General features: G+C 45.6%; 1 protein-coding gene across 2 annotated transcripts; it reads left to right on the forward strand.

The window, feature by feature from the left end:
* The first annotated feature begins 211 nt into the window (after positions 1 to 211).
* Positions 212 to 22729, forward strand: DECR2 (2,4-dienoyl-CoA reductase 2). Of its 2 annotated transcripts, none has more exons than XM_068244219.1 (8): positions 212 to 275; positions 1045 to 1096; positions 2504 to 2639; positions 9798 to 9922; positions 11730 to 11823; positions 11968 to 12072; positions 13234 to 13448; positions 21122 to 22729. In XM_068244219.1, the coding sequence occupies exons 1-7, from the start codon at positions 271 to 273 to the stop codon at positions 13446 to 13448; spliced, it is 732 nt and encodes a 243-aa protein (XP_068100320.1). In that variant the 5' UTR covers positions 212 to 270; the 3' UTR covers positions 21122 to 22729. The 2 variants fall into 2 exon arrangements, with proteins under 2 accessions (XP_068100320.1, XP_068100319.1); XM_068244218.1 differs by having other exon boundaries at positions 13234 to 13422.
* Positions 22730 to 22945: the final 216 nt, after the last annotated feature.

Genomic DNA, 22945 nt, shown 5'->3' on the forward strand with positions numbered 1-22945 from the left:
CTGAATGCATGGCTGGACATTTAGCACTGGAGTCAATAAAAAACAAAAGGAGCCAATGCATGGTTCATCTTCCCAAACATACACAGCGGATATAGTCACCTTAATTGTTTCCGCATGAGACATGGCCTTGGTCACAATGTCTTCTCGATATGGTGGAGTATTGGAGCTTTGTTGTCTGAGTAATAACCTGTTTCTCTTTCAATCAGGGGCAGAGTGGCCTTTATTACCGGAGGGGGTTCTGGGATTGGATTCCGCATAGCTGAAATATTCATGAGGTAAATTCTCACTTATTTCTCTGTCACTCTTCCTGATTTTTTTTTCTTTCAAGCTTTCTCCCAGTTACCTGATATTCTTTAGGGATGAAAATGCTTCGGAGAACTCATGAAGAAGCAAGTGATCAGTTTGATCAGCTGATTCAGGCCTGGAACCCACTACAAATCGCTAGCGCAACCGCTAGCGTTTTGTACGTGATTTCATGAGCGTTTTCTGGCGATTTTGGTAGTGATTCTAAAAAGTGCAAGCTTTTTGCCAGCGATTGTTTAGCGATTTGTGATTAGGGATTTTAATTCAGATTGGTCTTTTCAATTTTATTATAATTTTTTTGCAGTAATTGGAATCACACACAAATCACTATGTGTATTGATTCATGAGCGATTTGCCAGCGCTTATATACTTTACATTGAAGCGTAAACGCTCCCAAAATGCTGCATGTCCTGCGATTGCAATTTTGCTCATCGCTACTGTGGAATTTGTTACATTTATGTACGTTGGAAGAGTGTTTAGGGAAATCGCTAGCAATTTAAAGCGCTCCCTAAAAGGTCAACAAAGCACTCTAGTGGGTTCCAGGCTGGATTAATAAGGTTCAGATTTGCTGTGATGAATGGACCTGGTTTAACGTATGATTATGACCAGCAAATCAGAGCCTTACAAATCAGAAAACTAAACACATGTTTCTCCATGAGTTCTCCTAAGCATTGCCATTCCTAATACTCTTGTCTGCTTTTTGGCGGTTTTATGGTAATCACTATATCCTGTCCATCCCAGGCATGGCTGCGACACAGTGATTGTCAGCAGGAACCAGCAGCGGCTAAACGAGGTAAGACATTCTAATATACTCCTAATATCCAATACATGCAGATTGCCTGATGCAGGATCATATATGTGCATGCCGATTGCTTGAGAAGTCAAGAAACCGGACCTAAAACAACACTAATCTCCCTCCTACAGAGCAGTGCACAACAGAAAGGAATTCGGGACGGTTCACATTAGTGTTTTTTGCGGATCGGAACCGGAGCGTATACTGTACAAACGGAACGGATGGTAAAGGATCCAATGTTAACCTATGGATCCATTCACATGCGTCCGTTGGTACGGATACGTTCCGTCCCCCAAGTCTAAAAATTGCTGCAGGCCCTATTTTTCCGGACCGTTCTGCCCAGCAGAGCGGATCCGGACAAAAAATACTGCAGCATTGAGGCAATGGAAAACGGAACTTTTCTTCACACTAGTGAAGAAACTGACTAATCCACGGGGGATGGGAGCATGCGATGACACGAATCTAGCGATGGGAGGGTGAGGGGAGGGTGCAGCAGCCGGGCAGGTGCGTGAGGGATGGTTTATACATACCTAATTTTCTGTAGCAGACGGCGGTAGAGGCTTCCGTCGTCTTCCACGCTGTGTAGTCACAGCGGAAAAAGAGGAAGCCTCTACCGCCGACTGCTACAGAAGATTAGGTATGTATTTGCCGGCGAAATTGAGTGAAAACGGATCCGATCAATCATTGATCAGATCCGTTTTAACTTTCCGTTTTTAATGTGAACCAGGCCGCGGACAGAGCTATCCGGATCCAGTGAAGCGGAGACCGGATCCGCTCTCCGGATCCTTTTGTCTTGAAACGCTAATGTGAACCAGGCCTTACAAAACCTCTGGCCGCCACCCTGTACTCTTCCTGCAGCTCCCAGCTGCTTTCCTGCATCCTCTGTGTACGGCTGCTGAACCATACATGTGATCCGATCTAGGTCAGGTGACACGCCAGGAGCCGTACATGGATGCAACTGAGAGCTGCAGGAAGTGTGAAAGATGGCGCCCGGAGGTTTATGTAAGTTGTTTCTGCTGCGCACCTCTCTGCAAAACAGTAAAGTTCAGTCCTTATCCTTTGATATGCCGGTTGGCTGATACTGTTGCAAGCCTGATTCCTGATGCCTTCTTGTTGGAATGCATTTTTAATGTATTATTGAGATGCCCTGGGTGCTACAAATGGTGCTTGGTTCACTTTAAAGTTAAATTTGTATTGTGGGGAAGAGAAGCTGCAGAACATGTAACAACTTTCTGTTGCTTAGAAAGGCCTAAGCAGGGCAGCCTATAGCCATGCAGTAAAATCTGGTAGCTGCTGCTAACACAAGGAGCACCTTGGACTATTAAAGCTTTAATCGATAACCTGTCTACGCAGACCAGAAAAGGAATCTGATGTGTGACTCGGTACTAAACGCTTTTATCTCTCCAGGCAGCTGAGAAACTAAGAACCGCAACAGGCCGGCGATGCCTTGCACTAGTTGGAGATGTACGACAGCCTCAGACCCTGATTAGTGCGGTGGAGGAAGCCCTGAGGACCTTCTCCAGGATAGACATTCTTATAAACAGTAAGTATTCCCAGGATGAGGCTCTCCAGGTTTCATAGGAAGATCCTTTGTACTATGGGAAGCAGTAGGAGGCTAATAACCCCCCCCCCCCCCCCTTACCAATGGTGAGGCCGGGTTGTAGTGAACGCACTAAGTCAGCCAATTGATTGCTGGGTAGATCATGTACTTTTCTCAGTGTTTGGCCCATGCACTGATGAAGCACGTTCGCAGTAAACCACCCATAAATCAGGTTGCCCTGCTTCACTGATGTGATTGCCTGCATGCATCCAAGCCGGATTGCTACTGTCAAAGCTTTCATCAGTGTCTGTTATCTACCAGCTTCATAGCTCTGCCACCCACTCTGGCTTACTAGAGGCCGCCATCCATGGGCTTAATGACTCTCTCTGCCACCCATGTATCCAAGTCTCTCCTGGTTACCCAGTGCTGGGGCCTAACTCGCCCCAGACCATCTGCTGCCTGCTGGGAAACAGAACTTATTTCCCCAAACAAAAACCCAGCCTGGAGTAGAATGTAAGGCCCACCCATATTTCAATACACATCCGCTCCGTATCCTAAAGAGATTTATGGGTAGAGCAGTGGCTAATCTGCAGCACCTATCGATTTTACCCCCATATTAACACCAAATTTAAGCAGGAAGAAAGAAGTCTGCATTCTTTTACAAGTGGAGAAGTACTTTTCCGTAGTAGCTGTCATAAGGTTCCCATTAATGATATAATCTCTTGAACGTTCAACCTACGATGGATCGGGTATGGTGCTATCGATAATCTTTTGATTGTTCTGTTTTGGATCACTTCTACTAGTCCATACATGTCAAACTCCGGCCCGTGGGCCAAATCTGCCCCTCAGAGCCATTCAATTTGGCCCCCAAGTTGTTTCCCCACTTTGCATTATGTTTGACCCACTAGACCACCAGGGAAGCTATATTAGAGGTGAAGCCCTAGATCACCAGGTAAACCATATGGGGGAGGTATGGGGAAATCGCTAAACACTAGGGAACTGTATAGGGGAGGGCAGGGGCCACTAGACACTAGGGAACTGTATACGGGAGGGAGGAAGACCTCTAGACACCGGGGAACTGTATAAGGGAGGAAAGACCACTAGACACCGGGGAACTGTAAAGGGGGATGGATGGGAGCCATTAGACACCAGGGAACTTAATAAGGGAGAACGGTGACCAGTAGACATTGAGGTTGCCACCGTGACTTGGTTCCAGTGTTCATTTTCGTCCCACTTTGAATTTGACACCCCTGTACTAGTCTGATCAGATTGCTTATCATTTTCCCCTCTGTTGTGGGCCCAAACGTTCTTTTCGGATCAGTTGCAATGATCGGATCATCAATTGTTCGGGAGATTGTACTGTTTACTGAGCTTTTTAAGAAGGACTTCTTTGACCTTCTGCATCTCTAGCATATGGATCCTCCCAGGCACGTGCACAGGGGGGTGCTCGGGGTGCTACAGCACCCCCCCCTTTTTGAAAGTTAGTCTCATTGGCCCCTTTTCCCACGATCTCCTCCAGTGCTGCAAAATGACCCTAAATGTGCCTGCGTGCTTACTGTGGCCATCCGCCGCTGACACGGGGTGGATCTGTTTCTGCAGGTCTAACCAGGGGCCAGGGGGCAACATAGTAGCCACTAGCAAGTGCCACTGAGAAAGACCCCCGGCGGTGCAGCGTGTTTCTATGGCAACAACGCAACGCCAACCCAACGTAGAGACGTGGCTGCTCAAGGAGAAACTTGCCCAGCGTCGGCGGCGATGACGTCACGTCAGTAGGAGGAGAGAGCACAAGGCACATGTGAGAGTCACTGACAGTGACAGACCGCGACACCACCCGGGCCAACAGCGTGCCTTATGGAAGAGAGGAGAGTGCCTGGCTAAGTCCGAGACAGTGTTCCTGCTGCGAATTGTGGTGACTGGTGCGGTGGTGAGTAGTCTTTGAATTGGGCCAGGCAGAGCAGAGAGAGGGGTATGCACTGCAGGACAAGAGGGATTGGAATGGAAAGGACGGAGTGGAGCTGACAGAGTTAAAGGGGGGCCCTAACTTAACTTGGTGTCGGTGGGACTCTGGGAGCAGGAGGGCGCACTTGATCTTGATTTGATGCAGGCTGGTAATTTGGTTCTTGGGGGGGGTGAAATGTTTGCAGGGTAGGTCTATGGTGTGGTAGGGGGGATCTGACTTTAACTTGCCACAGTGGTTGGTAGTGGGATTATGGGATTATTTTTGGGGGGAGGGGAGGTGCAGGGTAGCGATATGGTGTGGGTGGGACCAGAGGCAGGAGGGGGGCCCTGACATTAGCTTAAACCTGGTGGTAGTGTGAATTATTTTTTTTTGGGGGGGGAGGGGGGCTAATTTTAAAGTAAACCTGAAATGGGGGATAAAATACATTTATACATACCTCCGCTGCCTGCAGCTTCCGCAAATTGCCCCAGAAAGTCACCGGCGCATACTGCTTATGGGTGGAACTGGGACCCTGACTTTCACTTGATGCTGGCCTGGTTGGTAGAGTGTGTGTGTGTGTGTGTGTACAGTGTGTGCGTGTGTGTACAGTGTGTGCGTGTATGTAGTGTGTGTGTACAGGGTGTGTGTGTAGAATGTGTGTGTGTGTGTGTGTGTGTGTGTGTGTGTGTGTGTGTGTGTGTGTGTGTGTGTGTGTGTGTGTGTACTGTGTGTGTGTGTGTATACTGTGTGTGTGTGTGTATACTGTGTGTGTGTGTGTGTGTGCATGTGTACAGTGTGTATGTGTACAGTGTGTGTGTGTGTGTGTACAGTGTGTGTGTGTGTGTGTACTGTGTGTGTGTGTGTATACTGTGTGTGTATGTGTACAGTGTGTGTGTGTGTGTGTGTGTGTGTGTGTGTACTGTGTGTGTGTACAGTGTGTGTGTGTGTACTGTGTGTGTGTGTGTACTGTGTGTGTGTGTGTGTGTGTGTGTGTACAGTGTGTGTGTACAGTGTGTGTGTGTACAGTGTGTGTGTGTACTGTGGTACTTTGTGTGTGTGTGTATACAGTGTGTGTGTGTGTGCGCGTGTGTGTACAGTGTGTGTGTGTGTGTACAGTGTGTGTGTGTGTGTACAGTGGTGTGTGTGTACAGTGTGTGTGTACAGTGTGTGTGTACAGTGTGTGTGTACAGTGTGTGTGTACAGTGTGTGTGTGTGTGTGTGTGTACATGTGTACAGTGTGTGTGTACAGTGTGTGTGTACAGTGTGTGTGTGTGTGTGTGTGCACAGTGTGTGTGTGTGTGTGTGTGTGTACAGTGTGTGTGTACAGTGTGTGTGTACCTAGGTTGTACCTAATGTGATCCCTGATTAAACTCTGTATATTTGTATATTACTGTCATGTTTGTACAACTTCATTTGTACACTTTTTTGATGTGCAGGGCAAGGGGGCTGGGGGGGGGCTTCCACCACTTGTAGGTACTACTGTGCATGGGGGGGGGGGGGGGGAGGGGGCGAGGCCCCTTTTCTTAAATTTGAGCACCCCCCACTTAAGGACCCTCTGCATGGCCCTGGATCCTCCCTCTGATAACGACCACCTCAGCTGATAGGTGTGTGTCCAGCGGGACAGATTGCCGATTTGCAAGCTATCCCCCGGGCGCATCAACTGTGCGTCCATGACTCCGCCCCCTCCACCTGTCGTTTTAGTTCCATATCTGATTCATTGCACACAAGGGAGCTGCGCTGTGTGCGGGCTTGTGATAATTGAGGTCGGATGTCCTTCCAACCTCAATAACTACAAGCCCACACACAGCGCAGCTACCCTGCGCGCTGTGTGCAATGAATCAGATATGGAACTAAAGCGGCAGGTGGAGGGGGTGGAGTTATGGACGCATAGCGGGGAGGAAGAACTGTAATTTCCTCCCCGCTCGTAATTATTGCCAGAACGGGGCCACAGGGGGCGTTGGAGGAGGGATGGTGGTGCTCTGTGCTGTGACATAGTCACAGCACCAGCAATAAAACAATTTTAAAAGTATATATGACCAGGTTAGGGGTGCTTTAAAAGCATATTTTGGACAGCTGCAAGCGTATCACACTGTTACTGTACTCAGGAATAAATGCAAAAGATTTTTTTTTTTTTTTTTTTTTTTTAAGGCTCCAGTTACTCTACAATCTATTATCAAAATGTAATTCTAGGCTAAATGCTGCTAAAGTCAGGTTAAGCATGAAATTAAAAAATGGCGCAATTAGAATAATGTGCACTCATTGCTGGTGGAGTGGCTATTCAATCAGCCGACTGTGTATGAAATGAATACACAAACACCTAACAAAGGAAATGGGCTAAGCCCTGACTACTTTCCCTAATGAAGCATATTGCTGCCTGCCAAATGTCCTCAGAAACCAGTCTCAGCTGAAATCAATCCCTCCGAATTCCTAATTAGTTCCAAGCTTGGGGTCGGCAGCCTTAAAAGAAACATTCCAGAATCATCAAAGACAGCATGTCCACAGGAGTGCAAATGTCATGGTGTCTGACCCCTTCAGAACAACATATAGAGTAGTATCGCTGGCTACCTGTGCCAAGGTTATGAAACAAAACTCAGAAATTCCTCTCTGCTCTAAAAGATTAGCCACGGCTTGATAACCTTAAAGAATACATCCAAGCGGTAAAAAAAAAAAAAAAAAAAAAAAAAAAAAAAAGATCCACCTCCCCGGGGCTTCCTCCAGCCCGTGGCAGCCGCCCTGTGCCCTCGCCGCAGCTCTGGTGGCTCCCGGTCTTCTCCACTGGCCCAGCCGACCTTGCCAGGTTGGGTTCCGGGTCGGCTTCTTCTGTGCTCCACGGCGGCGCGGGTCATGCGGTTTCCCCGACGTCATTAGGACGGTACTGTGCAGGCGCAGAACTACTGCGCCTGCGCAGAACTACTGCGCCTGCGCAGTACCGTCCTGATGACGTCGGAGAGACCACGTGACCTGCGCCAGCGGAGAAGACCGGGAGCCACCAGAGCTGCGCGAAGGGCACAGGAGCACGGGCTGGGGGAAGCCCCGGGTAAGTGGATTTTTTTATTTTTTTTTTAAATGCTTGGTCGCTCCTTTTAAAGAGACACTGAAGCGGAAAAAAATTATGATATAGGAGCAGATACATAAGTCTAATTTTGTTTCCAGTACAGGAAGAGTTAAAAAAACTCCAGTTGTTATCTATGCAAAAGAGCCATTGAGCTCCACGACTTTCAAAGTCCCAGAGAGCTCTGTCTTCTGAAGCTTGTTATCTCAACTGTCAGTCATTGTATTTTCTTTTTCTCGGCAGAGGACAGTTCAAAAGTTCACTGGCCTGCTCTGAAAAATCATTTAGAATGCTGAGTAGTGTGTAAACTGCAAATATTAGAGAATGATGCAAATGTTATAACACTATATAACTGAAAATAAAAATATGAGAATATTTTCTTTGCTACTAATGTTCTAGTACTTATCTGTACTACACAACCAATTCATTATATCAAAAAAAAAAATCCGCTTCAGTGTCTCTTTAAAAGAAACCTGAACTGAGTAAAATTATTTAAAATAAACACATGATGTACCTGCAAATGAATATGACATACTTACCTCACCGTTAGTTCCTCTCAGAAGCTCACCATTTTCTTCTTACAGTGATCCCTTCCAGTTCTGACAATATTTTGTCGGAACTGAAATATACCAGTTGCTGTCAGTTATTTACCAGCTACCGTCAGTTACAACTGAATGTGCAAGGTAATGTCCATGCTTCCCTATGGCTCAAGTAGGCGATATTACAGTTTAACAGTGTGCTGACCAGGAAGCTGTTATGGGGTAATGGCCATTTTCAAAATGGAGGACGGAGAATTCTCTTGATCACAGTGGACAAACAGGATTCGGGAGAGGAGAAAGAGATTGATGAGTAGACTACAGGTGAGGTAAGTATGATCTGTGTATGTTTGTTTATTTTGACTTTTTATTTTCAGTTCCGGGTCTCTTTAAGGGCATGTTTCCACTAGGGCAGAGCCGGCTTGAATCTGCAGCAGTTCCACAAAAGCGAATCTGGACGGCATGCTACAGTTTCCAGCAGCTAGCCCCCGAATTCCTATAGCCATGGATGGTACCGTTATGGGGAATCTGAAGTGAAAATAAAGTTCTGATATAATGAATTGCATGTGTAGTACAGCTAAGAAATAGAACATTAGTAGCAAAGAACAGAGTCTAATATTGATTCCAGTACAGGAAGTGTTAAACTTCAGTTGTCTATGCAAGAGAGCTTCTCTGAGCTCTCTGGGCAAGACAATCCTATTTTCTGATGCACATATACATCAAAGAAACAGAGAGATATTTAGATAAGGTTTAACTGCAGGGGAGGTCAAAGGATCATTAGCTCTGCTCTGTTTCAGGTTTTAAAATACAGAGTGTGGTTTATAATTGCAAATATGACAGAATGGTGCAATGTTATTAAAAAATAAAAAAGCAATATAACTGAAAATAAAAATTAGACTTTTCTTTGCTACTAATGTTCTTTTAATTATATGTTTACATTATATTATAATCTCACTTTTTTTGAACAAATGAATACTCAGAAAACTATACCGCCAAGTGAAAACACATTTTCGCACAGATGAGAATGCTTGTGAAAATATGAGCATGAGAACATTTTTTTGTTTTTTCTCCAAAGTTTTTTCCCGCTAATGCAACTTTGTTTCAGACTCCTGTTTTATTAATGTGTATATACTGAGGAATATCATAAATTAAAAAATGTTGCACACTTAACCATTTTTGCATTGTTAATTTTTTTTTAATAGTCTGCCTGAGTTGGGATCGAATAGCAGTCAATTCGTTGTCCAAACTCCTCCCAGAGAGAAGTAAGGGACTAGGGAAGGTATCGGCAAATATTGAGGGGTGGAGGGTGCATGGTCAGGTGTGCTCGCACCATGCAGGGGAAGACACTCCCACTCTGCTGGCTGCTCTATACTTTGTGCACAGGTTTCCGGGTCATGTGACTGACTTTTCCAAAGTGAATTTCTGTGGCACGGTTGCACCAAACATAAAAACTGTGTGAGTAATAACATAGTGCCCTATTTGGTCTTCCTAAAAATGAAAAATCCACGAGCATTATCTAGGGCTTTAACTCCTCATTCTGTTCAGCTTGATATTTGATGCTATTGTGACAGATCTGACTTTTCTACCTTTGCAGTGCTTCCTCAGGTTTATCTGTGCCTGTCTCTGTATTGCAGATGCTGCTGGGAATTTCCTCTGTCCGGCCAGCAGCTTGTCTTTCAATGCTTTCAAGACTGTCCATGAAATCGACTCAATGGGAACATTCAATGCTAGCAAGATAGTGTATGAACACTATTTCCGTGTAAGTACAGCCTGTGTCGGAATAACAGAGCGCAGCACCTCACACTGTGCTAGCTAATTATGGTTAGTGCAAGTTTGCAAAAATATCTTCACAATAGGTAATGAGTTCAGTTAGAATTTCAATTTTCATGTCCCTGTAGGCATTTATGCAAAAAAAAAAAATTTGCATGTTGCATCAACAAAATTTCACATAGCGGTATCGGGTGTTTACGCTGGTGGGCACAAAAGCACAATTTCGAAGGAGTAGCCACGTCCAGCGCGTCTGCTGAGAGTCACCTGAGGTAGCTACCGGAACAGCTGAGCAGATTAGGAAACGCACGGTATAGCAGGAGGAACGCCGCGGAAAGGGTCGGGGAGACGGGACGCCGCTCAACCACCGCTCGCTGAGCAGACCTCGCTGTTGTAACTGTGATGTGCCATTATACAAGCGGAAATCACGTGAGTGTGCATTGAGTGCGCGGGAGGCTTACAATTGTTTAGCAATATTACACTATTGGTGTTTTTATGTTTTTATGTGGAGGCAAATTTTAACATTAAAGAAAAAGGTGAAGAAACAGTATCAAGTGCCTGTGGATAACACTTTAAGCGCTAGACCCACCTGTTGTCTGAGGTGGCTACGAGTTGGCATTGGAGAGCGCAGTCCAGCAGCATTTATATACCTTTTTACTGGAAAAGTGTGACAGCGATCCCAGTGGTGTGTTGTAAGGACTTCTATTGAGGTGGACATTGAATTTGTGACAGCGCAGCCTATTCGTTGAATATTAATATAAAAAAAATTGATTGCAAAAAAAAAAAATTGGTTGGAAATTAATTGAACCACTTTTTGCACAGAAATCCTTGGGAAATAGAACGCCAGGGTGGCTACGGCCGTTATCCACCTCGCAACTTTTCTGTCAATGTTCCCTATGACTTTCAATTTTCTTTTTTGAGCGACGAGTGGTCATTTCTGCGATCTTATGACATGGCGTGCGATCACACAAACGTCATTGTGCGTCGTGCTAAGATAACGACCGCCGCGGTGGATCGGATCTTTGCGGACTCCCTTGCAAATTACCGCAATCGCTTGAAGTCTCTTTTGCTCCTGTCGCGTGACGTCGCGCATACCCGCCATCAGGAAGATGGATCAGGGAGAGTTAGTCGTCGCGGGACGTCGCTGTGGTCCATCTTTCTTTGTCGTGAGCTTTAGTTCAATTTTTTCATGCATCTCCAGATTATTAACTGACTCAATTCATGTTTAGATTCTGTACAGCCACTAGGGGTCACTTCAGATCCATTTCAAATACTGAAGCTTATGACTTTCACCATAGAGTAACCAAGCAGCTCGGGGTGACCCAAACCACTAGGAAAGTATAGAGGGATAAAAGAGACCCGAAAAGCCCTCCTACTAAAAAGCAATGCTTGGAGTGATTTGCCTTCTTAAAACAGAAGGACTTTCACCATAGCACTCAACCTTTCTTTTATATAAAGACAAATAACATTTATATTGCGCTTTTCTCCTGGCGGACTCACAGTGCCAGAGCTGCAGCTACTAGGACGCGCTCTATAGGCAGTAGCAGTGTTGGGGAGTCTTGCCCAAGGTCTCCTCACTGAATAGGTGATGGCTTACTGAACAGGAAGAGCCGAGACTTGAACACTGGTCTCCTGTGTCAGAGGCGGAACCTTAACCAGTACACTATCCAGCGAATACAAGTCCAGTCATAACTTACCATAGTTATTATGGTTTTTTTCATGCATATTTCCTGCAGTCTTATTTCACACATTGTTTTGCAGTGTATTTAGGATCATTCTTGTTTTCTTTATTTTGAAAGGATCACGGTGGTGTCATCATAAACATCTCAGCAACCCTGGATTACAAAGGTCAAGTGCTGCAGGTGCATGCGGGCAGCGCTAAGGCTGCTATAGGTGAGAAATGTACAACCCCCCCGCAGGAATACGGCATTTGTAAAGTGTTCCTGTGGTATATCTCCTGTGAATTACACAAAGTATTACTCCAAAAGTCCATCAGGAAGAGTCTAATTTTTTTTTTTTTTTGCCCTTTATCTTTAGATGCCATGACCAGGCACCTGGCAGTGGAGTGGGGTCCTAGTAAAGTGCGGGTTATTAGCCTGGCACCTGGGCCCATCGTTGGCACAGAGGGAATGCGCCGATTAGGTGAGTGTTAAAGAAGTGTTGTCATCTGCACAGTCTTCATAAAGTGTTTCAGCTGCTGAGACATCACTGTTCTTCATGTTTGTAAGAGACATCCGCTGTATCTGTTTCTAAAGCTAAACTTTGGGGTCACAGATTAGAAAATGATGCTGTACATTAAAGACACACACACTTACACTCACACACACACACACACACACACACACACACTTACACACACACACTTACACACACACACTTACACACACACACTTACACACACACACACACACACACACTTACACACACACACACACTTACACACACACACACACACACACACTTACACACACACACACACACTTACACACACACACACACACACACACACACTTACACACACTTACACACACACACACTTACACACACACACACACACACACACACTTACACACACACACACACTTACACACACACACACACTTACACACACACACACACACACTTACACACACACTAACACACTTACACACACACACACTTACACACACACACACTTACACACACTCCCTTACACACACTCACACACACACACACACACACACACACACTTACACTTTGTATGAGTGTGTGTATATGCATGGATGGCATATCCCACAGCTGAAATTTCTAATTGGTCAGGGAGCTTAAGGGGTAAAACGCTGGAACGAAAAGTGGGTAAAATGTATCTAAAGGTAAAAAAGTGCCCCTACGAGGTACTTGCCTTGGGGGGGGGGGGGGGAACCTCTGGATCCTAAAGAGGTTTGCCCATCCTCCACCACAAGCCCGTTCCAGCTCTGAGACCCCCAAAAAACTTGTTGACAGCTTGCACATGGCACTAGCAGTAGCACGGACCTGATCCAGCTAGGTTGTTTCCACCGGAGCCTGCGTGGGATGGTGCTGCTGTGCAGACGCAGGGAGGCCACTCTTTAGTGGTCCCATCACTGGAGCAGCTTGATGTAGGAACATGGAAAAGCCTCTTTAGGATCCTAGAGGCTCCCCCATCTCTCCTAGGTAAATATCAAAAACGCTGCATTGCAAACCTCCCAGGTTTGCTTTAATGATGGGAATGAGGCATTAATGGAGGTATGTAAGGACATATGTCACTCCTGGTGAATATAAGTAAATTTTACCTTCTGCTCCTAGGTGGACAAGTGGCAGAAGCAGCTGGACTATACAATATGATTCCATTGCAGCGTCCAGGAAATAAGACTGAGATTGCCCACGGAGCCCTCTTCTTGGCCAGTCCATTAGCGGCCTATGTGACCGGCACAACCCTAGTGATGGATGGTGGATCCTGGATGACCTCGCCCAATTATCTACAGGCATCGCTGGGTACCGCTCCTTCTGCTCACCTATAGGTGATGTTACCAGTGGGTCACAGTTAGAGAGGCAGAAAGACAAGCCAGGTGCCCCATTGCCATCCTGAGGCAGGCTTTACATTGCCAGTGTGTGAGAAGTTACCTGCATGTGTAGATTATGAAGCAGAACTATATTTTCCAAATCAATTACCGTATTTTTCAGAATATAAGACTCATCTAGCTTTAGAGGGCAAAAATCAGGAAAAAAATAAACCCAGGTGCATCTATAGTGCTGGGGTGTCTTATGGGCCTTTTACTCTCTTCCCCCCCCCCCCCCCCCAAAAAAAATGAATACTGTCTCTTAGCTACTCTATCTACACTGCACTGCACTTATCCCTGCTGCCACTATCAGTTACACTACACTTTTCCCTGCTGCCCACCAACTAAGCTACACGGCAATGCACTACACTCAGCTACACTTAACTAAACTACACTAACGTTACGCTACAGTACACTAAAATAAACTAAGCTACACTTCACTAACCTACACTACACTTTCACTTTAATACTATACCTGCTCCTGCAGCCGCGATCCTCTGGCTCCGGGTCCTGGCAGCACATTCCTTGCCTTCAACTGCAGCAATTCTCTCCCTCTGGCTGTGGGTCCTGGCAGCTATTCTTGTCTTGTAGACAGCGATATGCAGGGAATCCTGCCGCTATACAGTACCACCAAGTCCTACATCCACCGAGTTGCATACAAACTGAGACGTATGTGTGCCAGGGGTCACGCATGACATCATGCATGACCCCCGGCGCATGTGCGCTGCTAGTGTACTGTAAACACAGTGTGTATTTAACTTGGTGAACGGAGAACCTGCCGGTACTGTATAGCGGCAGACGGCCGGTGTCCCTGGATATCGCTGACTACAAGACAAGAAACGCGCTGCCAGGAGACGGAGGGAGAGGATTGCATCGGCAGGAGCAGGTAATATCGCTTCCCTGCACACTCTACATAACTTTTTTCATACCTTTGGAATATAAGATGCACCCACTCCCCCCCCCCCCCCCCACCCCCAAGTTTTTTTTGGGGGGGGGGGAAAGTGCGTCTTCTATTCTGAAAAATATGGTAGCTCCCTGGTAGACTGGGATGAGGAAGTCTATTTAAGGAAGAAAAAGTTAATTTCTCTTACCGGTTATTGGATTTCTATTTCTAGTCCTCCATGACAGGGCATACTATGAGAGCGAGCCCCACCTCCCACTCCGGGAACGGACACACAGAGAAGCATGAATCCCACCCCCTACACATACGGTACTTCACTTGGTACATAAAATATTACCTTTGGGCTATACAAACCAACCCTACCCTTAATCCGGTGGTGGTGGGGGTTGTACATTTCTACCCTGTCATGGAGGACTCATAGAAATCCAATTACCAGTCAGAGTAATTATGAACTACTGTTTTTTGTCCTCCCTGACAGAGACTTACCAGATACATCTCAGTTGGGGACAACTGCTGACAGGACTTTTCTCAGCCAGGATGTCCAATCAATAAGGGCTGCTTATCAAAACTGTTCAATTGAAGCAACAGCGTATTCAGCCCACAAGGAGTAGACTGCCCTAGTGCAAAGCTCTTTAACACTGTCTGTAAGGTGTCTTTCCTCCACAAGTATAAGCTAAGCATATAGCCTGCTTAACCCATATAAAATAACTACGGGGAGAATTTATCTGTCTTAACTCCAAAGGTAGGGGCGGTATTTATGCTCCTCTTTGTTTCCTGTCCCTGAGTGGGACTCTCTCTCTTGTAGTATAACCTGTTGGGGAGGACAAAATAGAAGAAAAGGGGACAAAACTGAAGGCATTATAGTGTACAAGGTTAATAAAAGGGGGTTTGAGGTACACACAACTCGGTCACCAATTAAGGCAACCACTGTATGTGAGGGTGAGAAGAATTAAACCTGTCTTTGCTGAGGTGTGGAGGCACTGGTGGTTACTCTCCTGAATAAAGAGTCTCTTCTATAGATACAACTACAAACCATAAAACCGAAACCTGTAAGCTGAGGTCTAATGCAATGATTGAAAAGTGAGGTGCCCAATTTAAAAAAAATCAGAGAGGACCAAACGTGGCTTTCCAAGACCAGCCAGTGTGGGAGAAAGATGTAAGCAGGGGGCAGGTAGTGGTTTGTTAATGATTACTACTATTCAGAGCACATATGGAGGTGATCATTACCATTACAGCACCAAAAAAGGGGCTGGTACCCTGGCACAGTCACAGCCTATCATTGCTATGCCACCAATGACAAGAGATTATTTATAATGGGCACTGAGCTTCCTCTTCTCTGTCTTCCCACTACAGCAAGTCAGTCTCTCTCCCTCTCTCTCACCTCCTTTCCGCTCACTTCTCTCTCTCTTTTCCTCTGTGTCTCCCTTTTCCCCTTGCCATGGGTTAGCATGTTCCTCTTGGTGACAGGTTCTCTTTCTCTCTCTTTGCCTGATTGCTAGTTGTTGAATCTTTGTTACTAAATTGCACTGTGTGCATGCAGCTCTTTTTCACATTCAGCATCAGTGATTGAAGGACTGGACTTGGCTAGCCAATATAGCACAGTGATGTTTACTTTCTCAAGCCTATTGCCTGGTACACCCACACGCTAGAGGGTTACCCGAGCAAGGTCCTTGGGGGAAACCCCAGCAAGGTCATTGGGGAATCCTGCTTTGAGAGAGCGTGCTGCAGTAAGCATGTTCCTGAAAACATCCTGTGCAGTCTCCTGATGGACGTGTCATTCCGTCTTGTACGTTGCTTGATTACATTATTCACTCTGTTTGCTGGAAAGCACTGCTCTACACACTTTTTAATTGGACTTTGTATATTAATTGTGCAGCCCTCAGCTGCATGTTATCGCCTCTCAGCAGATCCAGATAAGAAGAGCTTGGCACTATTTGGAATTGATGGAGTGTTCTGATAATTAGCTCAGTGTGGGCGGAGGCAGTGTCACTGTTTTCCAGTCACATAAAGATAGCACATTTTATGGCGCACTGTGCATTAATAGTTTCTGTGTTGCAAATTTGTCTAAAGCCACATCGCCAATCAGCAACCTTTCGTGTTGGCTTGTATCAAAACAATAATGTTCTAGTTTAGAGGATGTCAGGTGTAGGTTAGATTAGGTTTTTAAGTATGGTTTTGACTTATTTAAAGCAACAGCATGCTAGAGGCCACTGTCGCCTTCTGGGACTGGGAATTGATTCCTCGGGTGACGGTTCAAGGCCTGATGCTGTACAGATCATCGGTAAAACAACCACGAATACTCTGCTTCTCAACATTTTGGCAGTGTTTCAAGCATTCAGCTAACCTTAGCAATCCTTAAACCTTAATGCTAAAGTGAACTAGAGGTGGACGTTGGGTACGAGAGTGCTTACTTGCCTAAAGAGAGGGAAGCCTCTGGATTCTCTTCACGTGGCATCCCCTCCCCCCGTTGCCACTTGTGGACCCACCAAAAAAATTTCCAGCAAGGGCTTGTTGAAAATCTTATCAGGATCCCACTCCTCTTTAAGCATTAGTGCAGCCGTACTATGCTGCGTGAGCACAACCAAGCCTGCCTCCGGAGGCCCACCAGCGGCTCCGCGCTACTGTGCAGAAGAGGAGCATGGCCCCAATTTTAAGAAGGATCGTGACGAGCGTCAGCAGGAGTTAGGAGGACCTGGGAAGCCTCTATAGGATCCAGAGACTTCCTCTTCTTAAGTACTTACTTTTTCACTTTAACACATTCCTGGTGTGTAATTGTTTAAATCTATCCCCTGCCCCGAGTGATCCCATTCCTTGTATTTACCATATGCCCCTCCTAATGATGTATATTTCTAACCATGTCTCCTCCTACTGTGACCTTAAAGTAAACCTAGGGTGCCCAGTTCCAGTTACCTAGGGCTTACCAAATCTTCTTAAAAAATACTGGGCTCCACTGGATTACCACACTCACAAAGTAAGGGGATCGCAATTACAAAAAGGTTCACTCCACCTCGATCAACAATACTCAGATTATTCACTGCGCATACTTCAATCCCTGTAGAATCATAGAAAGCATATAGTGCCCAGTACTGTTTGTATCAGGCTAATGCTAACACCTCGTGACGCACACCTGGGGGTAGTGCCACCACCCTATAAAGGGAATGTAGGGAATGTAACAGGTCCCCCCTCTGTGCCCGCACTCACCGAAAGAGCGTCTTGCTCTATTGCATATCACACCATACTGCCTCGCCAGCCAAGGAGATTGAAGCAGATGATGAACAAATATCCATTTATTAAAATACAGGCATCCAGCAGGCTTACAGTTCAATGGACACGAGTTCCGGCTCCACCGCGGATGATACAGAGCCACTCGCTCCTACTGCTTGTCCTGCTTCCGGGTGACGTCAATGCGCTCCTCCGACTCCGCCCTCGGAGTGGAGTCGGGGCGGAGTCGGAGGAGCGCATTGACGTCACCCGGAAGCAGGACAAGCAGTAGGAGCGAGTGGCTCTGTATCATCCGCGGTGGAGCCGGAACTCGTGTCCATTGAACTGTAAGCCTGCTGGATGCCTGTATTTTAATAAATGGATATGTGTTAATCATCTGCTTCAATCTCCTTGGCTGGCGAGGCAGTATGGTGTGATATGCAATAGAGCAAGACGCTCTTTCGGTGAGTGCGGGCACAGAGGGGGGACCTGTTACATTCCCTACATTCCCTTTATAGGGTGGTGGCACTACCCCCAGGTGTGCGTCACGAGGTGTTAGCATTAGCCTGATACAAACAGTACTGGGCACTATATGCTTTCTATGATTCTACAGGGATTGAAGTATGCGCAGTGAATAATCCGAGTTACCTAGGGCTTCTTCTAGTGCCCTGTAGTGCTTCTGGTCCCTCTGTCAATCCAGTCTGATCCATTCAGCAACTGTCCCCTCAGAAAGTTGCATGCAGGGCCTAAGGCAATGCGCCTCCTTGATCGTGCTCCTGTGGACAGGAGCATTTTGTGCTTGTGCCTTTCATAAAAATGACAACTATGCGCATGCCAAACACTCCCAGCAATGACAGCATGATTGGGGTGGCAGCGGCCTGAGCCCCACATGCTCTTTAGCCTGTAACTGGCTCAATCGGACAGCTTTTGGAGGGGCACAGCTGATGAACGGATCAGGCTGGAATGTCCGCAAGGGACCTGAAGGACTACAGTGGGCTGGAAGAAGCCCCAGAAAAGTTAAACTGGGCACTTTTGTTACACTTAGGCTGGTTTGTGAGGCTCTGCCCCCCTTGCACCTTAACACACAAAACATCATTTATATGACCCTGCGGCAGAGTGTGCTGACGGGGTCATATGCATAGCGCTGCAGGAAGTATGTCACTGGGATTCCCGGGGTTTCCCAATCGTACTCCAGTGTGCCGCACCAACAACAAACATTTTTACAACTAGTGACCCTAGCCCGTTTAAAAATGGGCAAGGTCAGTCACCACTCCACTGCGCCTACGCCCGCTCCTTCTGGCCCCATCCTCCCTCAGCTCTCCTCTGTGTCTCTCGTGCCTCCCTGCACATGCGCAGTAGCGCAACACACAGGACACACGCAGGAAGCAAGGGATGGGACGCAGAGACACTTGCACATTATATAGGACTAATAGACCCAAGCCCGTTTAACAACAGGCTCTAAGTCTTTTTTTTTTTTTTTTTTTTTTGCCGCCGCCAGTGCACATGCCCGCACCTGCCCGCCTCACTCCCCGGTCCCATCCAGCTGTCCGCGTCCGTTACTGTGCACATGCGCAGTAGGCAAATAACAGGGACATGGGGACAAACGCTGGACGCAGCGACATGGGGGTTTTATAGTATAGGATTGCTGTGTCATCCATTGGCTTACATTATTCCCGCTGCCACGGAAGTCCATGCTGTTGGCTTTGCAGTGGCTTGGCGACCAATTGGGCACTTCTGTTACGACGCAGTAAGCGTGCTAGGCCCCATTGCCTTGCATTGTCGTTGGGTTACCCTGTGGTAAAACAGGGCAAAGCAAGTGTAAAAGGGGCGTTAGGTTCCCTTTAACATTAACCCTCCTGATGTAAAGGGGCCTTAGGTTTTAACCTTTCCGATCTTGGTACCTAGCACTTATTGATAATCGTAACTATTACAGGGTGCCGAATCATCTCAGGCAAGCACATTGTTCCCCTTCCTTTGTGCTTGCCTCCATTGGGTGCCATGCCATCATCCCTTCTTGGCCCTCCATAGCAACAGAACATGTTGTTCAGCTGTATCCTAGCAAGGCATCTGTACAACACTCGGCCCTGACCTGCCACACGATTAATCATATCAATTCCTGTGTGTGTGTGTGTGTGTGTGTGTGTGTGTGTGTGTGTGTGTGTGTGTGTGTGTGTGTGTGTGCACCTTTAGGATAGGGATCCACTATGAGCTCTATTGCAAAGAGCCCACAATTTCTCGAATTGCGAAAGTGCCAGAATTTTGCTGCAATTCCCAGAGCTATTGCAATTTGGCTCTGCAGTCACTGATGTGATCGCCACAGGATCACACCCAAAATGCTGCATTTAACGCTGTGAGTGGAAACACCCCCATAGGGTTCCATTGTTGCAGCGCTTTGCTAGTAGTCAGCGTCCAGCGAGAATTGCAGGATTGCTCCTAGTGGGTCCCAGGCCTTAAAGAGACACTGAAGTGAAAAAAAAAGATTATATAATGATTTGTATGTGTATTAGGAGCAGTGACATAAGTCTAATATTGTTTCCAGTGCAGGAAGAGTTAAGAAACTTCAGTTGTTATCTGTGCAAAAGAGCCATTGAGCTCCATGACTATCAAAGTCGCAGAGAGCTCTGTCCTCTGAAGCTTGTTATCTCAACTGTCAGTCACTGTATTTTCTTTTTCTCTCCAGAGGACAGTTCAAAAGTTCACTGGCCTGCTCTGTAAAATCATTTAGAATGCTGAGTTGTGCATAAACTGCAAATATTAGAGAATGATGCAATGTTATAAAAAAAAAACTATTTAACTGAAAATAAAAATATGAGAATATTTTCTTTGCTACTAATGTTCTAGTAATTATTACCCGTACTACATAAGTAATTCACTATATCCTAATTTTTTTTTCCGCTTCAGTGTCTCTTTAAACCTGATGAGTAGATGTTAGAATGTAGATATGTAAATACTTGAATGCTGTCAAGGGGAAAATTGACCTGCAGTAGGGGCTTCATGCTGGGTACATTTTGACCAATCAAAATGGAAGGCATGTCCCAGGCTTTAGGTAATTTTAAAACCTCAATGTTGTAGTATGAGGGCAAACAAATTTGAATACCATGAACAGGTTGTGTTTGTCAGCTCTCGTAAAAAAAAAAAAAAAAAAGCCAGTCATTAGCCAATCAAAATTGGATGTGTGTACGCATCATCGGTTTATTTTTCTTTTCTTTTTACCTTTCACCGTTTATGTCTGAAAAATGCTCAGGGTCCATTTTCTTTTAATGAAGCCAGTGGATAGAGCTCGTAAACGTCAAACCACCAGAAATGAAAGGAAAATGAGAGCGTTGGTCACTGCCAGTTTCAGTTTAGGGGAGTTGTACTGAGAAACCTCCTGTATTTGTGTAATGTAGGGGTAGGAGGGAACTGAGCTAGGTAAATGCTGGGGGTCTGTCCATACACAATGCCAGCAGATAGCTTTTGTCATTCTTGCTCCGTGTTTGGGATGTAGTCCAGATCTTCCCTTTCCTTCCTTACATCTCTTTCCTCTTCACAGACGTGTGGTCCTCTCAGAAGAAGGCTAATCAATAACGCTGCGGCAGAAATCTGACAATTTGCGCCTGATCAACACTAATTCTTCCATTTTGACGCATTCTTCGCCGATCTCTCAGCTGGTGCAGAGCCGTTCTGATTGGAGGACACCTAGACCGTGATCAGTGATGTAACACTATGCAATTGTTGTCTGTCAATTCTCTATAGAGGAGGGGATGGGAAACTTGCCCAGTGGATGTGCTAGCGTTGCCATAGCAGCCAGTTGGGCGTCTAACTGGTAGTGACGAGGGGACTTTGGAGTTGGATTGGCAAGGACACCACAGTGTGTTGAAACTACCTACACACATTACATTTTCATCACCTGAAATGATAGGTTAAAATTTTCATGGATGGAAGTCTAGTGAGTCTATAGGTTTTCCCTGATGCTGTTTGAATTTTTTTTTTACGGTGTAGGATCCAGCATGGCCAATTGTCACAGTAGTTTCTGCAATGAGATCTCTAACTCCATCCCTTTCCATAGAAGAGAAATTTCTGCTCATCCATTCGATACCAACTAAACTGTCACCCGATACTATCGTGAACAACGGTTTTGTGCAACAGGAATTTACACGGTCACGGGAATGCTAGCAGAGCGTTATAACCCATAGCAACCACATTATACATGTGTGAGTTAAGAGTGGCAAGGCAAGATGGATGCTAGTTGGTTGCTATGGGTTACAGCAGCATGCACAGTGCTTTTTGGCCCAGCATTGTGGAAATATGACATTAGGAGACGCAGGAGCTAGATTCAGTTTATAGTGAAGTGACAGGCTGCCAGGGGATGTGTAATACTAAAGTTCACATCGAAAGTGTCGCACTTGAAGGGTGCAGAGTAATCTGCAACGCAAAATGAGCAGGTTTTGGATCCTTCTATGTAAACGTGCCCTACGCCAACCCGTACAACACTTTTTTTTTTTTTCTTTAAAGGGCGACCATAATGGAAAATTGTATAATTTAAAATACATGCATATAAATGTACTTTTTCTCCCAGAGTAAAATGAACTATAAATTACTTTTTCCCCCTGTTTCTGTCACTTACAGTAGGTTGTGAAAATGTGACAAATCTGTCAGGTTTTGGACTAGTCCATTTCCTCATGTGGATTTTAAGTTATTTCTTTATTTAGAAAAGCACTTACTGAACTGCACTTGCTCAGTCCAACTGCCAAAGTAGTGTGTAAATAAGTAGGGAACCTGTCTGACATCTTTGTATAGATCCCTTCCAGGAAGTGCTTTTGTAAAGAATAAAGGTAATACTGAGAATCTCCTTTTTGAGAAGATGGATTAGTCCAAAGCCTGTTCGATCTGTCAAATTATTACTACCTATTTTAAAGGACAGAAACATAGGAAACAAGTCATTTCTAGTGCTTTTTACGTTGGGAGAAATGTACATTTTATCTGTATGTATTTAAAATTTTACAATGTTTCACGATAGTGGTCCTTTAAGCATTTATAGTAATCATGGGACTTTGTACTAAGCTAGTTACTCTGCATGTCAGTGAGGGGTGAGGGCTAATCTGTACAAAATATAGACCATTCCGTTTAAATAAAAGGTAAATTGAATTATTGATCAAAACGTGTTGGATTGTTTTATCGAATAGATGTACGGCCTGTATAACGGCATGTTGTCCTGGATTGCTGTAATATATAAGGGTGCATACACACATGCAATTTTAACTGGCCAATCCCTGTACAATTTTACCACGTCTATGTAGTATGGGGGCCAATAGATTTTGAATACTATAAACATACTCTGTAGCTTAAAGTGGACCTGAACTCTTGCACAAGACAG

Source organism: Hyperolius riggenbachi, chromosome 7 (genome assembly GCF_040937935.1).
Source record: "Hyperolius riggenbachi isolate aHypRig1 chromosome 7, aHypRig1.pri, whole genome shotgun sequence".
Lineage (NCBI taxonomy): Eukaryota > Metazoa > Chordata > Amphibia > Anura > Hyperoliidae > Hyperolius > Hyperolius riggenbachi.

What these genes read in the sequence shown, in the direction of transcription:
- DECR2 (XM_068244218.1), top strand. An exon ending in ACCAGCAGCGGCTAAACGAG is followed by an intron (nt 1,097 to 2,503) that starts GTAAGACATTCT and finishes TTATCTCTCCAG; the next exon opens with GCAGCTGAGAAACTAAGAAC. An exon ending in TGTATGAACACTATTTCCGT is followed by an intron (nt 9,923 to 11,729) that starts GTAAGTACAGCC and finishes TTATTTTGAAAG; the next exon opens with GATCACGGTGGTGTCATCAT.